The sequence below is a fragment of the Gorilla gorilla genome, chromosome 7, assembly GCF_029281585.2.
Source record: "Gorilla gorilla gorilla isolate KB3781 chromosome 7, NHGRI_mGorGor1-v2.1_pri, whole genome shotgun sequence".
Classification (NCBI taxonomy): domain Eukaryota; kingdom Metazoa; phylum Chordata; class Mammalia; order Primates; family Hominidae; genus Gorilla; species Gorilla gorilla.
Genome location: NC_073231.2, coordinates 78,481,407 through 78,501,088, shown reverse-complemented (window position 1 = coordinate 78,501,088; position 19,682 = coordinate 78,481,407). Strand labels below are relative to the sequence as shown.

The 19,682-nt window shown below is 41.8% G+C and overlaps 1 protein-coding gene across 2 annotated transcripts in view; it reads left to right on the top strand.

Moving 5' to 3' along the window:
- The window catches only part of HOOK3 (hook microtubule tethering protein 3), a 131,869-nt gene that overhangs the window by 74,114 nt on the left and 38,073 nt on the right, over positions 1-19,682 (top strand). For both annotated transcript variants that reach the window (XM_031013584.3, XM_055349172.2), the window contains exons 12-15: positions 376-486; positions 1,198-1,285; positions 9,687-9,756; positions 13,718-13,858. In XM_031013584.3, coding sequence (XP_030869444.1) covers positions 376-486; positions 1,198-1,285; positions 9,687-9,756; positions 13,718-13,858 — 410 coding nt within the window. The remainder of the gene's footprint in view (positions 1-375; positions 487-1,197; positions 1,286-9,686; positions 9,757-13,717; positions 13,859-19,682) is intronic.

Here is a 19,682-nt window from a genome sequence, read left to right as displayed (position 1 = left end):
TTAATCTCTGAGGATTTCCCTTATTTTCTTGTAAGCTTAGCTATGCAATTGGAATCGCCCTCCCCCACCCCAGCATTTATTTTGTTTTATACAAAAAGAATTTCAGACTACCTGGTTATCTCTGTTGTTGGAAATGAAAATCCTGTAGATTCGTTTATGATTTTGAACGTTGTTACACTGGATGATTCTGGTTGGGACCCAATAGTAACTGGGCAGGTTTTTATTCCTAGTTCTCTCCACTGTGTTAGACTGCTGGATCATATGCATTTGAGTACTGGTGGGAGAGAGTTTGGTTTTCTTAAACCTGTAGAAGAAAATAAGGATAATTTCTAATGTTTCAGATTATGTATAAGTAATGGTATCTTTCTGTATCAGGTAGTAGAACTACAAAATAGATTATCCGAAGAATCAAAGAAAGCAGATAAACTAGATTTTGAATATAAGCGGCTAAAAGAAAAAGTTGACAGTCTTCAAAAAGAAAAGGACGTGAGTATATATATTAGGCATTTTGGTTTTGAGCACTGCTAAAATTAAGGTGATTATGTTTAATTCATGTTTGGCCACATTAATTCATTTAAGTTATGAATTTAAAAATTAGAAATCCTATTTATTTTTAAGCTATAGGAGAATTCCATTTGTGTTTCAGAAATAAGGCAAAAAAGTGGAAAGAATATTTTTATAATACTTCCATTCAGATTTCTTTTTTATATAGTTATCTTTTCTACCATTGTTGCCTCCTTTACGTTGTTCTGCTCATGACTTTCTATAAGTTTGTGTAGCTTTCTTGTTTTCTGTATGATTAATAGAGGACTTTTTGTTGTTCAGCATATTTCAAATCTTTTAAAAATATTTCTACTTTTTCATGATTTGTGAATATTTATTGTCTTTGTTCTCCAATGTTTTATGTCTAGTGAAAAGAATGTTAAGAAATTAGTTACTAATTGTTAAAGATGGAGTAGACAGTTTTGTTTAACTATGGATAGCATATTGCCCTGCACATAGTAGATATTTAGTATTGTTAAATGGGAAAAATTGTTATAATCTTTTCCTCCTTCTGTGGTCTTTCCATAGAAAAGCAAAAGGTAAAACATGTTCATGTTCACTGTTGTTTATCATTCTATTAGGTAAGGCAGAGGCCTCTGATGAATAAATTCTTAAAACGTGAAGCTAACCCTCCATGTTTTTGTGTCTCTCCAGAGGCTGAGAACAGAAAGGGATTCTCTGAAGGAAACCATTGAAGAGCTTCGTTGTGTACAAGCTCAAGAAGGGCAGCTCACAACACAAGGTAAAAACGTTTTGCGAGTACAAACCAGATGATTTCTTTTTTTTTTGAGACGGGAGTTTCACTCTTATTGCCCAGGCTGGAGTGCAATGGCACTGTCTTGGCTCACTGCAACCTCTGCCTCCTGGAACCTCTGCCTCCTGGATTCAAGCGATTCTCCTGCCTCAGCCTCCCAAGTAGTTGGGATTACAGCCACACCACCACGCCCAGCTAATTTTTGTATTTTTAGTAGAGACAGGGTTTCACCATGTTGGCCAGGCTGGTCTGGAACTCCTGACCTCAGGTAATCCACCTGCCTTGGCTCCCAAAGTGCTGGGATTATAGGCGTGAGCCACCATGCCCAGCCAGATGATTTATTTCTAATAGTATAAATAAAACTATTTGGTTCACTTGAACATGATTGTGTGCTAAATAGATAAAAATGAAACACTGGGCCCATGTGCGCTCCTCCTCGCAAAGCCCGGGCTCCAGCGATTGCCTTTTCTTATTGGTCCAGATGGTGGTCCGAACCCTTAGTCACTGAGCCAATTTCCAAATTAGTCACACCCGCCTTTTTCAGACGAACGCGCAAAAGGTGGAGAGGAATCTGAAAAGCAGTTCGTCTTAGAAAATGGCCAAACCCAGACAGTCTCTGCGGCTCCTTTCCATTCTGAGAGGACCGTGTCCCCTTATTTTTGACCTCTAAGCCGTGCGTAAAACAAGAACCCTAAGGAATCGCCTGGCAGTCCAGCTGTCTGTGTGGATGCCGAGTCCCTCCTGAATTGCAGGGCCTGGCTACTGATTGGCCAAGAAAGGCCTCCTAGGCCCTCACTAGAGGATATGAACTCCCCTCCTTGGTGTAGTGATGGGAAGGGGTGGCTCCGGGGTGGACAAGCAGCGGTCTGGGGAGAGGCGGCTACGGGTGGGGCGCACCCAGGAGCGGGAACCTGGGAGGCCGGGCTCTTGAGGGGTTGCGGGGAGGAGAGAGCCCGCCTGTTTCCTAACAATGAAAACACCACCAAGCCCTCAGCGCCGCCGGGCTGGGACACCTGCCTGACCTGTGTTCCCTTAAGGAGGATTCTGTGCTGTTAGGGATTATTTTTATTCCAGCCCTTGACATTTCCGTACTTCATTTCTCAGTCAGCATTGATTTTTAAAACTCCCGGCCTGGTCTCTTGCCATGGCCTCATTCATCCCGCAGTTATTGAGCACCTGCTGTTTGCCAGGCACTGTGTCTATTAGTAGAGCTGGAGATACAAAAATAAATTAGGCAACTGTGGTACAAGATGATAGGTGCTATAATTGAAACGTGTGCAAGGGCTGGTAGTGACGTAAAGGATCTTCCTTGTGGATAGATTTACCCAGAAAGGCTTCCCAAAGACACAGGATGAGTCAAGAAGGAATGATAGGGCTTTATCAAGCCCATGAAAAAAGTGGACGTGACTTCTCCAGCTATCGAATTAGACGACGCTGCCGTGCTAATTTCTCCAAAGGAGAAACAAAAGTAATGTAATAGAGGTGTTCTAATACTTACCTTAAGATAGATACATATGTTGAGACGGAGTCTCGCTCTGTCACCCAGGCTGGAGTGCAGTGGCGAGATCTTGGCTCAGTGCAACCTCCGCCTCCCAGGTTCAAGTGATTCTCCTGCCACAGCCTCCCTAGTAGCTGGGACTACAGGGGTGTGCCACCACTCCCAGCTAATTTTTTGTGTTTTTAGTAGAGACAAGGTTTCACCGTGTTAGCCAGGATGGTCTCAATCTCCTGACCATGTGATCTGCCCACCTCGGCCTCCCACAGTGCTGAGATTACAGGCGTGAGCCACCGTGCCCAGCCAAGATGTAGATGTAGATGTGTGTGTGTATATATATATGTGTGTGTGTGTATATATATATATATATATATTTTTAATCCAAGTGCCGTAAGAGGTGATTTAAGTCTAATTCCTACTTTGTTGTAAATTGCTTTGGGCAGACAATTTAAGCCTAGACCCAACAGTGCTATTCAGGTTAGGGGCTGTCAGTGTTTGGTAGAAAAGGGCAAATTTAGGCCAGGCATGGTGGTCATGCCTGTAATCTAACCCTTGGGGAGGCTGAGGTGGACAGAGGGCTTGAGTTCACAAGTTCAAGAGCAGCCTGGGCAACATAGCAAGACACCCCCCGCCACAAAAAAATTTAAAAATTAGCTGGGTATGGTGGTGTGTGCCTGTGGGCCCAACTACTCAGGAGACTAAGGCAGAAGGATCACTCGAGCCTGGGAGGCAGAGGCTCCAGTGAGCTGAGGTCGCACTACTGCATTCCAGCCTGGACAACAAAAAGGAAAAGAAAAGGGCCAATTTAGTAATAGGACAATTTGGTAAGGATGACAGAAACAAAGACTTAATTGCAATTTGAGTTTTTTAAACCTCATCCAGTTTGTATAAGAATGGTGTTTCTTGGCCAGGCACAGTGGCTCATGCCTGTAATCTCAGCACTTTGGGAGGCCGAGGCAGGTGGATCACAAGGTCAGGAGATCGAGACCATCCTGGCTAACACGGTGAAACCCCGTCTCTACTAAAAATACAAAAAATTAGCCGGGCATGGTGGCAGGTGCCTATAGTCCCAGCTACTCGGGAGGCTGAGGCATGAGAATGGCGTGAACCCGGGAGACGGAGCTTGCAGTGAGCTGAGATCGCGCCACTGCACTCCAGCCTAGGGACTAAACAAAGAAAGAATGGTGTTTCTTACTGCATGGTGAATAGTGTTAGAATCACCTGGGATGCAGATTCCCAGGTCCACTCATGCCTACAAATCAGGGACTCTGGGCACAAGGCTCAGAAAGGTGAATTTTAAAATAGTGCCCCAGATGTTTCTTGTGCACATCAATATTTTAGGCCCTCTGGCATAGGATAATGAAGGCAGATGTAAAGTAAAATTCATTTCCTCACTTTGCATGTTGGGAGAACGTATTTATATCTCACCTTTCTGTCATCCCCTTTATTATCAGTGTGAGATCATACAGTCCTCAAGAAGTATTAATGAAATGACTTACAGAAAAAATTTTCTTGAATAACACTCTTGCCTGACACCTCTTATATAAGCAGAAAGGAGTCTGGGACCTCACCTTCTAAAATGGGAACCATGCTAAGGATCAAAAAGTGAAGACACTTGGGGACTCCCTGTCTTGCAAATACAACCAACCACAGAAGGGTGTGAGAGTAGTTTCTTGGCTGGCTTGACTTCCTTCTCACTTTCCCTTGGTTGACCCAAAAAGACCCAAAGCTCAATCATTTAGGTGGGCTGATGATTCCATATAATTCAAACTTTCAGTCACTAAGAGGAAAAAAAAAGATGTATGGAGATACCCCAAAACATATTTAGGTTAACTTTATCGTATGCTTTATTTGATTAAAACACTTAACCATTAGGCTGGGCACAGTGGCTCACACCTGTGATCCCAGCATTTTGGGAGGCCAAGACAGGCAGATCACTTGAGGCCAGGAGTTGGAGACCAGCCTGGCCAACATAGCAAAACTCCGCCTCTACTAAAAATAGAAAAATTAGCCAGGCATGGTGGTGCGTGCCTGTAATCCTAGCTACTCGAGAGGCTAAGGCACAAAAATTGCTTGAACTCGGGAGGTGGGTGCCACAGTGAGCTGAAATAGCACCACTGCACTGCAGCCTGGGCGACAGAGTGAGACTCTGTCTCCAAAAAAAGAAAAAACAAACAAAAAACAAAAACACTTAACCATTAAAGAAGGCCCAAAAAGATTCACAACTTTAAAAAGAAAACTGGTATGTACTATCATAAACATTGAATACCATCATAATGGGCTCTGCTGCTAACTAGCTGTGCAGCTTGAGCTAGTAACTAAACTGTCCAAGACTTGGTTTGTTCTGCGAAATGAGAATCATAACTTATTTCTCCAGAGCCAGATGAAGAGTTTTAGATGCTCTTAGTAATGCAAAGCACTCCCCAATATGTAATTTTAAATGAAAACAGTATTAAATGTAATATAGAAAAAGTTGTGCTTTTTCCTGTGTTGGCTGTAATACTCTGATATTCTTTCTTAAGAAGATATCAGATAACCATTTTCTTTTTTTGAGATGGAGTCTCGCTCTTGTCACCCAGGCTGGAGTGCAATGGCGTGATCTCGGCCTTGCTGCAACCTCTGCCTACCGGGTTCAAGTGATTCTCTTGCCTCAGCCTCCTGAGTAGCTGGGATTACAGGTGCCTACCACCATGCCTGGCTAATTTTTTTTTTTTTTTTTTCAGATGAAGTCTCACTCTTGTCCCCCAGGCTGGAGTGCAATGGTGCTATCTAAGCTCAGTGTAACCTCCGCCTCTCGGTTTCAAGCGATTCTCCTGCCTTAGCCTCCTGAGTACCTGGGATTACAGGCACCTGCCACCACACCCGGCTAATTTTTGTATTTTTTTTTTAGTAGAAACAGGGTTTCACCATGTTGGCCAGGCTGGTTTCGAACTCCTGACCTCAGGTGATCCACCCACCTCGGCCTCCCAAAGTGCTGGGATTACAGCCATGAGCCACCACACACAGTCACTTTTTGTATTTTTGATAGAGAAGGGGTTTCATCATGTTGGCCAGGCTGATCTTGAACTCCTGGCCTCAGGTGATCTGCCCGCCATGGCCTCCCAAAGTGCTGGGATTACAGGCATGTGCTACCGCGCCCAGCCAGATAACCATTTTCTCTTGACAGATTAGAGTGACCTAGTTTTCCTGCTCATACCTAGTGGCAGGTAATTTAGTGTTGCACACTTAACACAATTATTTCAAAGATTAAATAGGATATGGGCCAGGCATGGTGGCTCTTGCCTGTCATCCTAGCACTTTGGGAGGCCAAGGAAGGAAGATTTCTTGAGTCCAGGAGCTTGAGTTTAGCCTGGCCAACACATTGAGACTCCATCTGTCTCTAAATATATATTATAAAAATAAAAATAATGGCTGGGTGCAGTGGCTCATGCCTGTAGTCCCAGCTACTTGGAAGGCTCAGATGGGAGGATCACTTGAGCCCAGGAGTTTGAGGTTACAGTGAGCCAAAATTGTGCCGGTTCACTCCAGCATAGGTGACCGAGCGAGACCCTGTCTCTAAAAGGAAATGATACTTTTCTTTTAAGTACATCAGACTTCCTAAAGCAGTGAATTTTTTTCAACTGAGAAAAGTTGGGTTGGTGTCACTCCATTAAGGAACTTAGATCCTAAGGAGAAAACTGCTCTTTCTGCTAGGAAAAGAACCACACTTCGCTCAAGGTTTACCCCTCCCACTCCTTTGTCATCAGCTGGGGATGGTGGAGGCTGATGGATTGCTTGTTTGGCTTCACAGTTCACTCCCAGACCAGTAACCAGCCTGTGGCTTTTCAGTTACCTGAAACTGGAATTTTTCTTTTCCTCTGACTATAACATTCTTTTTTCCCTGCTCCTCTCCTTCATTTCACCTCCTAGCCCTCTCTCTGTTTTCTTATTAATCAGCTCTCTTCTTGCTTCATTTTCTAGTTTACGCAGCTGCACAGAAACCATTTTCACTTTGTTCTCACCACCACTCTCGTTCGTTATTCTCTTCACCGTTTCTAGACCAAGCTTGTCAAACCCTAATTGAAATATCCTAATTTTTTTTCCCTATTCCAGATTACCAAGGACAACTGAAGGAAATTATTATATATCTTTCTTGTTTTCACCAAAAATATATCGTTTGTGATTATAACAGCATCCTCATTGCTGCCTTGCAGTTCTTTCACATATCTCTAATCATCTCTACATGAGTTTTGTTTTTTCTTTTTCTTTTTTTTTTTTTTTTTGAGATGGAGTTTTGCTCTTTTTGCCCAGGCTGGAGCGCAATGGTGCGATCTCTGCTCACTGCAACCTCCGCCTCCCGGGTTCAAGTGATCTCCTGCCTCAGCCTCCAGAGTAGCTGGAATTACAGGCGCCTGCCACCATGCCCAGCTAATTTTTTGTATTTTTAGTAGAGACCATGTTGGCCAGGCTGGTCTTGAACTCCTGACCTCAGGTGATCCACCTGCCTCGGCCTCCCAAAGTGCTGGGATTACAGGTGTGAGCCACTGCACCCGACCTCTACATGAGTTTTTATACAATTTTAAGAATCTAACCTGAAATTTAACCATTTTTCTCTCAGCTCTGATATCATGAAGAAACCATAAGGCCTTTCATGTAAACTATCACATTTGTTTCTTTGCACCTGTAAACCTATAGGTTTTAACCTTGCTGCTATAGTTTGAATGTCCCCTCTGAAACTCATGTTGAAAGTTAATACCCAATGTGATAGTTTTGAGAGATGAGGCCTTCAAGAGGTGATTAAAGCATGAGGACTCTGCCCTCAGGGATGGATTAATCCATCCATGGATTAATATGTTAATGGAGTAATGGTCATCATGGGAGTGGGACTGGTGGCTTTATAAGAAAAAGAGGGCCTGGTGCGGTGGCTCACGCCTGTAATCCCAACACTTTGAAAGTCCCGAGGCGGGTGGATCACCTGAGGTCAGGAGACCAGCCTTGCTGACATGGTGAAAACCCGTCTCTACTAAAATTACAAGAACTAGCTGGGTGTGGAGACGGGTGCCTGTAATCCCAGCTACTGGGGAGGCTGAGGCAGGAGAATCACTTGAACCTGAGAGGCGGAGGTTGCAGTGAGCCGAGATCGCGCCACTGCACTCCAGCCTGGGTGAAAAGAGTGAAACTCCTCAATAAAAAGAAAAAGAGACCTGAGCGAACAAGTGAGCATGCTCAACCCCTTCACCATGTGATGCCCTGTGTTGCCTCGGGACTCTGCAGAGAGTCCCCACCAGCAGGCAGGCTCTTACCAGATGTGCCCCTTCAGTCTTGGACTTCTCAGACTCTAGAATTGTAAACAATAATTTTTTTTTTTTTTTTTTGAGATGTGGTCTCACTCCTTTACCCAGGCTGGAGTGCAATGGCACGATCTCAACTCACTGCAGCCTCTGCCTCCTGGGCTCAAGTGATCCTCCCACCTCAGCCTCCCAAGTAGCTGGGAATACAGGCATGCATCACCATGCCTGGCTAATTTTTTGTATTTTTGGTGGAGATAGGGTTTCACCTTCTTGCTCAGGCTGGTCTCGAGCTCCTGAGCTCAATCGATCCACCCACCTCGGCCTCCCAAAGTGCTGGGGTTGCAGGCATGAGCCACCACACCCAGCCAAAAATAGTGTTTTTTATAAATTACTGAGTTTCAGTTATTCTGTTATAAGCAACAGAAAAAGGACTAGGACACCTTTTTTGTGTATGTGTCCTTTGACCTAGCACTTTTGCTCTAGGAATTAAATTTACCCTAATGAATTAAAGCATTGTTTCTAATAGTGAGATTTTGAAACAGCCTGAAAGTTCAGCAATACAGGAATAGTATTCTTATTCAACTGTATACAGTAGAGCCATTTAAAAGAATAAGGTGGCCGGGTGTGGTGGCTCATGCTTTTAATCCCAGCACTTTGGGAGGCTGAGGCAGGCAGATCGCCTTAGGTCAGGAGTTTGAGACCAGCCTGGCCAACATGGTGAAACCCCATCTCTACTACAAATGCAAAAATTAGCTGGGCATGGTGGTGGGCACCTGTAATCCCAGCTACTCGGCAGGCTGAGGTAGGAGAATTGCTTGAACCCAGGAGACAGAGGTTGCAGTGAGCCAAGATCATGCCACTACACTCCAGCCTGGGCGACAGAGTGAGACTGTGTCTCAAAAAAAAAAAAAAAAAAAAGAATAAGGAATATTTTCTATAAACCTGACAGAGAGAAATATGTATGTTACATCTTTACATTTAAAAAGTAAGGCTGGGCACAGTGGCTCACGCCTGTAATCCCAGCACTTTGGGAGGCTGAGGCGGGAGGATCACCTGAAGTCAGGAGTTCAAGACCAGCCTGGCCAATGTGGTGAAACCCCATCTCTTCTAAAAATACAAAAAATTAGCTGGGCGTGGTGGCGGGCGCCTGTAATCCCAGCTACTTGGGAGGCTGAGACAAAAGAATTGCCTGACCCCAGGAGGCAGAGGTTGCAGTGAGCCAAGATCGTGCCATTGCATTCCAGCCTGGGCAACAGAGCGAGACTCCGTCTCAAAAAAAAAAAAAAAAGTAGAATAGAATAGAGGTTACCAGGGGATAGGGGAGGGAGGCATAGGGAATTGGTTACAGAGTTTGTGATTTGGATGATGAAAAAGTTTTGAAAATAGGTAATAGTGATGGTTACACAACATTGTGAATATACTGAATGCCATTCTGTTGCACACTCAAAAATGCTTAAAATGGTAAAATAATAATACTTAATAATATTTTAAGACCACTGTGACGTGGTCCTTTACTTGAAAATGATTTTTGCTGTTAAAATTAATGCTCAAAGTAGGGTTTCATATCGAAAATTGTATAACTGTGTTTTCCATTAGCCTTATATTTATGTTTGTATATTTACAGGGTTAATGCCTCTTGGAAGTCAGGAGTCTTCAGACAGTCTAGCTGCAGAGATTGTTACACCTGAAATCAGGTAAGGAGATTGTGGTGTTCACACTTACACTGCACAGTATTCCTGGAGAAAACGTACTTCTCTACAATATGAGGAAGATAATTTCCTTATTCTTTCTCACCGACACTTTCAACATGAACTCAGTGTTAACTTTTTATGTTTTCAACATGTTAAAAGCTTTCTTCTACTGGCCTACGGAAAATTGATTTGCTCACTTCAGTAAGACAATCTTTCACACATATAAAGCCAATTGTTATGTCCAAAGCTCGAGTATCCTCAGCAGACATTAAGCAATGAATACATTTGGCCTGTAGACAATAGTTATGCTTAGCTATACGCATGCAAAATTATTAGTTATTAAGATTTATCTGCTAACCAGCTGGGCTTGGTGGCTCACGCCTGTAATCCCAGCACTTTGTGAGGCTGAGGCGGGTGGATCAGAAGGTCAGGAGATCGAGACCATCCTAGCTAACATGGTGAAACCCTGTCTCTACAAAAAGTACAAAAAATTAGCCATGTGTGGTGGCGGGTGCCTGTAGTCCCAGCTACTCGGGAGGCTGAGGCAGGAGAATGGTGTGAACTCAGGAGGCGGAGCTTGCAGTGAGCTGAAGTTGCGCCACTGCACTCCAGCCTGGGGGACAGAGTGAGACTCCGTCTCCAAAAAAAAAAAAAAAAAAAAAAAAAAGATTTATCTGCTAACCACACGGAAAGGTCTGGGAAAGATAATAATGCTATAGACAGGAGGAAATGACTCCCCATCTTAACTACTCTTCCCTCATTCATACCTTATATTTTTAATCATAGCATTTTAAAAATTCCATTTATTTATTTATTTAGAGGCAAGGTCTTGCTCTGTCACCCAGGCTGGAGTGCAGTGGCACACTGCAGCCTTGACCTTCTGGGCTCAAGCAGTCCTCCTACCTCAGCCTGCTTAGTAGTTGGGATCTCAGGCGCGTGCCACCATGCCTGGCTATTTTTTGTAGAGACTGGGTTTTGCCATGTTTCCCAGGCTGGTCTTAAACTCCTTGAGCTGAAGTGATTTGCCTGCCTTGCCCTCCCAAAGTGCTGGGATTACAGGTGTAAGCCGCCGCACCCAGCCAGTTTCATTTATTTTTATGCATAACTAGCTTTATGTGTAAAAATGAAAAATAAGTGGGGGAGACACCAATTGTCCATTAAAAGGATACTGATTAATTCTGAATATTGCTTTTTACCTTTTTGGGGCCTATTTGCCCCTTTTCAAAATGGTCGCTGGCCTTGCTTCTTCATAAACTCCTTGGTGGATATTAAATAACAATTGTGTAAGGGTTTCATACACTGTAAAAGTTGAAATAAGCATTCAAATATTTTTTGAATAAATGGAAACAATTTGTAGTTGTTGGTTAGCATTTGTTTAAGAAGGACAAATGGGCTGGGGACAGTGGCTCACTCCTGTAATCCTAGCACTTTGGGAGGCCAAAGTGGGTGGATCACCTGAGGTCAGGAGTTCGAGACCAGCCTGACCAACATGGCAAAACCCTGTCTCTACTAAAAAGTACAAAATTAACTGGGCTTGGTGATGCATGCCGGTAATCCCAGCTACTCGGGAGGGTGAGGTAGGAGAATCACTTGAACCCAGGAGGCAGAGGTTGCAGTGAGCCGAGATCGCGCCATTGCACTCCAGTCTGGGCAACAAGAGCGAAACTCCATCTCAAAAAAAAAAAATAGGAAATACAGACAAAAGGCGTGTTAAGGCAGCACCAAATCTGGAAGTATCTTGTGTACCTTTTTCTTTTCTGCCATCTGATATGCTACTTTATAATTGAACCAATAAGATTTGTTGAATAAATGAACACGTATTTATGAACATTTATAAATAAGTGGTTATGTCCAAAACAACTCACAATTTTTAAGGAAACTTATTGGTAATACAGTTGGTTTTTTAAACTAAGAACAATGATAGGCCAGGCGTGGTGGCTCACATCCAAAATGCCAGCGCTTCGGGAGGCCATGGCAGGCGGATCACTTGAGGCCAGGAGTTCGAGACCATCCTGGCCAACATGACAAAACCCTGTCACTACTAAAAATACAAAAAAATTAGCTGGGCGTGCTAGCACACACCTGTAATCCCAGCTACTCAGGAAGCTGAGGCACGAGAATCATTTGAACCCAGGAGGCAGGGTTGCAGTGAGCCTAGATTGCGCCACAGTCCTCCAGCCTGGGCGACAGCTAGATTCTGTTTGAAAAAAAAGAACAATGATGATAAAGATTCAGCAAATATGGCTTTTCTGAGTATGACTAGATACGGATTAAAATATGCTCTGTGTCCAGAAGAGAGCTATCAAGGAAAAATGATAAACTGGGACGAAAATTTTGCAGCATGTTTTAGACAGTGGGTTAATATTTGATACTTTTCATTGATGTTAAGAGTGTGGACAAATTCGAGATCTCATAAACTGAAGGGAAAAGATTAAAGTGGTACAACCTTTCTTTTGGGGAGATTGGCAGGATGTGTCTGTTGTCTAAAAATGCACCTATCTTTTGATCCAAAAATTACTTTTCTGGGAGTTTAATCCTAAGGAAAACCAAGGATATACAGAGAAGTATATTTATAAAGCTAATCTTATTAACTTGTTAAAGCTCAAAATTGGCAGCAATCTAAATGCCCAATAATTGGGTGTTTATTAAATAAGTAACGATTTTAATGCCATGTCATTTAAAATATTCAAGTATATTTAATGATATAAAAAGATTGTGAAATTTTAGGTGTAAATAGCAGGTACCAATGTACATGTACTGTGTGATCCCATTTGAAAAATGTTTGCATGTGAGTATACGTGCATAGAATTAGAAGGCTATATTTCAGCAGTAGTCATTTTGTGCTATAGTTATGGAGGGTTTATATTTTCTTTTCATTTGTCTTCTTTTCCGTACAATGTATGTGTTTACTTTGTAACTGAAAAATATACGGTCCATGTTGCCCATACTGAAGCAGAAGAATTGCTTGAACCCAGGAGGCGGAGGTGGCAGTGAGCTGAGATCGTACCACTGCACTTCAGCCTGGGTGACAGAGACCCCGTCTCAAAAAAAAAAAAAAAAAGTCCATGTTGCCCGTAATAAAATACATCAAATTCTAAATAGTTGCTTGAATTAGATCACAGATTTGATTCATCTTTTCAGTAGCAAAAGTAAAAGATTTATTGTGTTTACAAAATAAGAGCAATGCGTGTGTGTCTCTGTTTCTTTCTTTCTTTGATTTTTCTTTATCCACAAGAAGCTTTTCCACAACTTTTCATAGTGTCTGGTATCTGTTCATACTATCTTCATGGGGCCCTCTAAAGATGACCCTGTGTAAAGAAAAGAATGAATTATATCTTCAACAAGTATGTCTTCATATGAACTAACATTTAATTATATTGTCCCTGCAGTAAATATGGTGGCAAGTTCTGTATGGATACTGTTTTTAATATCCCTTAATGTAAGCTTTTGGCTTATACAGAGTCCAAAACAGTGCAGTCCAGTAACCTGATTGTAATGATCTGGCTTGTTTCAAGAATTTAATTTTACATATTTCAGGAATGGGTAGACTGAATGTCTAGAAGTGATTCTTGTCAAATATAGTATCTTGCCACCAAATGATTGATAATTTAAGATCATAGCATCATTAGAGATTATGTTCTCTGATAAGAATCAAATAACAAATAAATAAATGCATTCATAGTTTAAATATTTAAATCAGGGAAGAAATAGGATTTTGAAATCATATTTATTACAAATCATGATATTTAGAGACTGTATTATTTCTATAAAGAAAATATTTAAAACCTGAAATGTAATGTCTTTACCAGCTATAATAGCTGAATTTGTTGCAGGTTCTTTATTTTTCATTTCTGTGCTGGTATTAAATTTGTAAGAGTGCTTAGCTGGATTTGATACCTGTGTTGTATATTAATGCACCAAATGACTGTGTATATAATATTTAGTTTTTATTTTGTTCATTCAGGGAGAAACTTATTCGTCTTCAGCATGAGAATAAGATGTTAAAGCTTAACCAAGAAGGTTCGGACAATGAAAAAATAGCCTTATTGCAGAGCCTTCTAGATGATGCAAATCTACGCAAGAATGAACTGGAGACAGAGAATAGGTAGAGTATTATAGGTGGCCGCATCTGGCTATAAGTTTTCCCTATTTGCCTTGATTCTGAATCCCTTAAAGAACTGGCAGGGCATGGTGGCTCACGCCTGTAATCCCAGCACTTTGGGAGGCCGAGGAGGGCAGATCGCTTGAGCTCAGGAGTTCGAGACCAGCCTGGGCAACATGGTGAATGAAACTCCATCTCTACAAAAAAATGCAAAAATTAGCCAGGCATGGTGGTGCATGCCTGTGGTCCCAGCTACTCAGGAGGCGGAGGTAGAAGGATCATTTGAGCCCAGGAGGCAGAGGTTGCAGTGAGCCAAGGCCACACCACTGCACTCCAGCTTGGGCAATAGAGCAAAACTCTGTCTCAAAACAAACAAACAAACAAAAAAACCAACAACAAAGATCTGAATTGTAGTTTGAAAAATGGCCATGTGCTGTTCTCTTTCCCTTTTAGAGAACTTGAATCCATTTCTCCACTTTTGGGCAGACTTGCCAAAAAATATTGGGCCTTTTTAGAATGGTGTTGTCCTCTTTACTTCTTCATGCAAAATGATACCAGAGCTCTACCATTTACCCTTTCTAATCACTAATTAAAACTAGAGGATTTTTAAAAATCCGATAATTCAGTCTTTCACAAGAATTTCAATTCACAGTTGTTGTCGGGCTAATAGAGTTTACCATTTCCACAGGCCAGTGTGTTGGAGCTCTTTTGGTGTGGGGAGAGCAGTAGCTCCCTCATAATTGGATTGACAAAGCATTTTTCTTCTAATCTGTTATTTATTGTGACCCTAAAAGGAAATGATTCATCTTAGGAACAACTGACTTATTTTGAGAATTTAGAATTTGCAAAATTAACAAGAAAATCACTTTTCTGCTTGTAAGTTTTCAGCAACATGGTGCTATTCACTCAAAGTCAGTTACTTTAAAATCAGTGATTTACTCTGACAAGGGTTACATTTATATTTTGTTGTGACTGTCTTTTTGTTCTTTTCCTTTTTGGAAATGTTTCTTAGGTCACAAACATACAGTTTTTTTTTCTTTTTTTGTTTTGTTTTGCGTCGTTTTTGTTTTACTGCAGTGATACTCTGTCATTTTTTAAGGATTTGACGTTTTTATTAATAGCTTCATAGCTCACCTGACATTACAGATTCTTTGTTTATTTTGAGTGATTGATTTGGCTTCTCCCAGATGGAAGTCAATCTTAGGAGTCACAATTGCTGTGACAGTTGTACACATCCTACCCTTTTTTCCTATAGCTTTACATTTTAAAGCTACTGAGATAGAATCAACAAACAGTGTAAATCAGTATAAATGCTAGAGTGATTATAAGAGCACCATCAAGCATAAACAGAAGGAGAAAATTTTACATCAACTCTGAGGAGTCTAGAGAATGAGGGATTTTTTAAAGTACTCAGAAAAAGTGGGAAATGGAGACAGTGGAGCGGAGGAGATTGCGGGAGCAGCTGGTGGGCAGGCAGTCCCTCTGGTGCAAGTGTCTTGATGTTCGCCTCATTCATCCTTTGCCTCTGGGCTGTATTTTAGCCATTTTAGTCAGAAAAGTCTCTCCCTACGCTAGAATTTTTTTAGTGAGAAAGCACCCACAACTTTCTTCATACTGCTTTGTGTTGTTTCTCACAGGCTTTATAATTGTTGCTCTTTTTCCCAGAGACAGGACAGCCAGTTGTCATTTATACAGTGTCCATGTCTGTGGATGACTAATCACCACCCAAGTTCCTGTGTGACTTACCGCTGGTACAACTTAGTGTTGTGATTGTTTCTTAAATTACAACACTGATGATGAATAACTTAGATTATGGCTGCCTATGATCTATAACGATAATAACAGGTAATATTTACTAAGCACCTGTTTGTCTCAGGCATTGTGCTGGGTGTCTTAAATATGCTTTCTTACTTTATGAAAGTTTTACAGATGAGGGAACTCAGACTCAGACCCTGGCTGCCTGACTCCAAAGCCTCCATACCTAGTCCATACCCTCTTTCTTGCCAGTTTATCTTCTACTATGTTTGCACAATATTTATTCCTTTTCCTGTCTTCCTCTCACAGGATGTTTTTTCTCGTAAATGACTTACCCTAAGTTTGTTCTTACTGAATTTAATGAGTATTTATATTACCTTGACTCTAACTTAATATCCTACTAGTTGACAACATTGGGTCCCACTGAGTCTGTTACAGTTTGCTCACTGCCCATGTATATCACCTGTCAGAAAGCAAAGTCTGTCGTAGACCTCCAAAGTCCTTTCCAATTAGTTTTCCCAAGAGTGAGCACTTTAGTGTATCTGTAATACCTGCCAATCCTCAAACAATATTAGAAGAGGGTGGAGGGTTGAGAGGGAAGCCACATCAGGATTCCCCAGGAATTCTGTCAAAGTAGACCTGATCTTGTTTCTGTACCTCTCAGACTGTGCTGTAATCTCAAGCTCACCCTGTCCCTGCATCCCACAGCTGTATATATTCAGCAATTAGACTTTGATTAAAATGTTAACTATCTCAATCCCTGAAGTGGGAGAAAGAAGGTAGAGGCAATTCACATTGATATAATACCTGCAAATATGCAGGGACTCTGCTAGGCACACTTAAGTCTTTTAAACAACCCCATGAGGTAGGCATTATAATCCTCATTTATTTTGTAGATGAACTTTTTACTTTTTTAATTTTTGTGGGTACATAGTAGGTATATATATTTATGAGTTACATGAGATAGTTTGATACAGGCATGCAGTGCATAATAATCATATTGGGGTAAATGGGGTATCCATCCTCTCAAGCATTTATCATTTATGTTACGAACAATCCCATTATACTCTTTAGTTATTTTTAAATGTACAATTACATTATTTTTTACTATAGTCACTTTGTTGTGCTAGCAAATACTAGGTCTTATTCATTCTTTCTAAGTACCCATTAACCTCTCCCCACTACCCTTCCCAGCCTCTGGTAACCATCCATCTACTCTCAAGCTCCATGAGTTTAATTTTTTTAATTTTTAGCTCCCACAAATAAGTGAGAGCATGTGACATTTGTCTTCCTGTGCCTGTTATTTCACTTAACATAATGACCTTCAGTTTCATGCATGTTTTTGCAAATGACAGGATTTCATTCTTTTTTATGGCTAAATAGTGCTACATTGTCTACATCTACATATACCACATTTTCTGTGCCTATTAATTTTTTTATTTTATTTTTTTGAGACAGGATCTTACTCTGTCGCCCAGGCTGGACTGCAGTGGTATGATCACAGCTCACTGTAGACTCAACCTCCCAGGCTCAAACTGTTCTTCCATGTCAGCCTCTAAGTAGCTGGAACTATAGGTACACACCACCATTCCTGGCTGATTTTTTAATTTTCTGGAGAGACAGGGTCTGCCTGTGTTGCCCAGGCTGGTTTCAAACTCCTGGACTCAAGGGATCCTCCCACCTCAGCTTCCGAAAATGCTGGGATTATAGGCATGAACCACCATGTCCAGCCTCTTTTGAGAAATAAATATCTGTTTAGATCTTTTCTTTTTTTTTCTTTTTCTTTTTTTTTTTTTTGAGGATCTCACTCCTTCACCCAGGCTGGAATGCAGTGGCACAATCACAGCTCACTGCAGCCTTGACAGCCTGGGCTCAAGCGATCTTCCCACCTCATCTTCCAAGTAGCTGAGATTACAGGGATGTCCACCATGGCTAGCTAATTTTTTCTATTTTTTTGTAGAGATGGGGTTTCGCCATGTTGCCCAGGCTAGTCTTAAACTCCTGGGCTCAAGCAATCCACCCACCTCAGCCTCCCAAAGTGCTGGGATTACAGGGATGAGACACCATGCCCAGCTCTCCTTGTGCCTATTTTTAAAATTGGATTATTGGAGTTTTTCCTGTAGAGTTGTTTGAGCTCCTTATATATTCTGGTTAGTCATCCCTTGTGAGATGGGGAGTTTGCATGTATTTTCACCCATTCTGTCGGTTGTCTCTCACTTTGTTGATTGTTTCCTTTGCTATGCAGAAGCTTTTTAACTTGATGAGATCCCATTTGTTCCTTTTTCCTTTGGTTCCTTGGGCTTATGGAGTATTACTCAAGAAATCTTTGCCCACACCAATGTCCGGTGAGCGTTTCTCCAGTTTTGTTTTATTATTTTCAGGTCTCAGATTTAAATCTTTGATCCATTTTGATTGGATCTTTGTATATGGCAAGAGATAGGGGGTCTAGTTTCATTATTTTGCATAATGATATCCAGTATCTTTTATCGAAGAGACTGCCCTTTCCCCAGAGTATGTTCTTGGCATCTTTGTCAAAATAAGTTCACTGTAGGTGTATAGGTTTATCTCTGACTTCTCTTTTCTGTTCCACTGGTCTATGTGTCTGTTTTTATGTAAGTGCCATGCTGTTTTGGTTACTATAGCTCTGTAGTATAATTTGAAGTCAGGTAACATGATTCCTCCGGTTTTGTTCTTTTTGCTTAGAATAGCTTTGGTTATTCTGGGTATTCTGTGGTTCCATATAAATTTTAGGATTGTTTTTTCTATTTCTGTGAAGAATATCATTATTATTTTGATAGGGATTGTTTTGAATCTGTAGATAGATAGCTTTGGATAGTATGGACCTTTTTTTTTTTTTTTTTTTTTTTTTTTTTTTTGGAGATAGAGTCTGTCTCTGTCACCCAGGCTGGAGTGCACTGGCACTATCTCAGCTCATTGCAACCTCCACCTCCCAGGTTCAAGCAATTCTCTTGCCTCAGCCTTCCAAGTAGCTGGGACTATAGGCATGAGCCACCACGCCCAGTTAATTTTTGTATTTTAGTAGAGACAGGGTTTTGCCCTGTTGGCTGGGCTGGTCTCGAACTCCTGACCTCAGGTGATCTGCCCACCTCAGCCTCCCAAAGTGCTGGGATTACAGGTGTGAGCCACTGCGTCTGGCCAACAATATGCCAACATATGGCACTTGGACATACTGAGTACTTTGTTTTTGTTTTTTTTTCCTTTTAGTGTAGAACTGGGTCTCACTAAATTGCCCAGGCGGTCTCACACCCCTGGGCTCAGGCTATCCTCCTGGCTTTGCCTCCCTAAGAGCTAGGATTACAGATGTGAGGCACCACACCCAGCATGGACATTTTAACAATACTGATTCTTCTAATTCATGAACATAGGATATCTTTCCATTTTTTTGTGTCTTCAATTTCTTGCATCAGTGTTTTTTAGTTTTAATTGTAGAGCTCATTCACTTCTTTGCTTAATTCCTAGGTATTTTATTTTATCTGTAGTGATCATAAATGGGATTCTTGATTTCTTTTTCAGATTGTTTGCTGTTGGCCTATAGAAATATTACTGATTTTTGGCTGGGCCCGGTGTTTCATGCCTGTAATCCCAGCACTTTGGGAGGCCGAGGCAGGTGGATCACGAGGTCAGGAGATTGAGACCATCCTGGCGAACACGGTGAAACCCCGTCTCTACTAAAAATACAAAAAATTAGCTAGGCGTGGTGGTGAGCGCCTGTAGTCCCAACTACTCAGGAGGCTGAGGCAGGAGAATTGCATGAACCTGGGAGGTGCAGCTTGCAGTGAGCTGAGATCATGCCACTGCACTCCAGCCTGGGCGACAGAGTGAGACTCCGTCTCAAAAAAAAAAAAAAAAAAAAAGTTACTGATTTTTGGCCAGGTGTGGTGGCTCTTCCCTGTAATCCCAGCACTTTGGGAGGCTGAGGCGGGCGGATCACAAGGTCAGGAGATTGAGACCATCCTGGCCAACATGGTGAAACCCCGTCTCTGCTAAAAATACAAAAATTAGCTGGGTGTGGTGGTGCACGCCTGTAGTCCCAGCTACTCAGAGGGCTGAG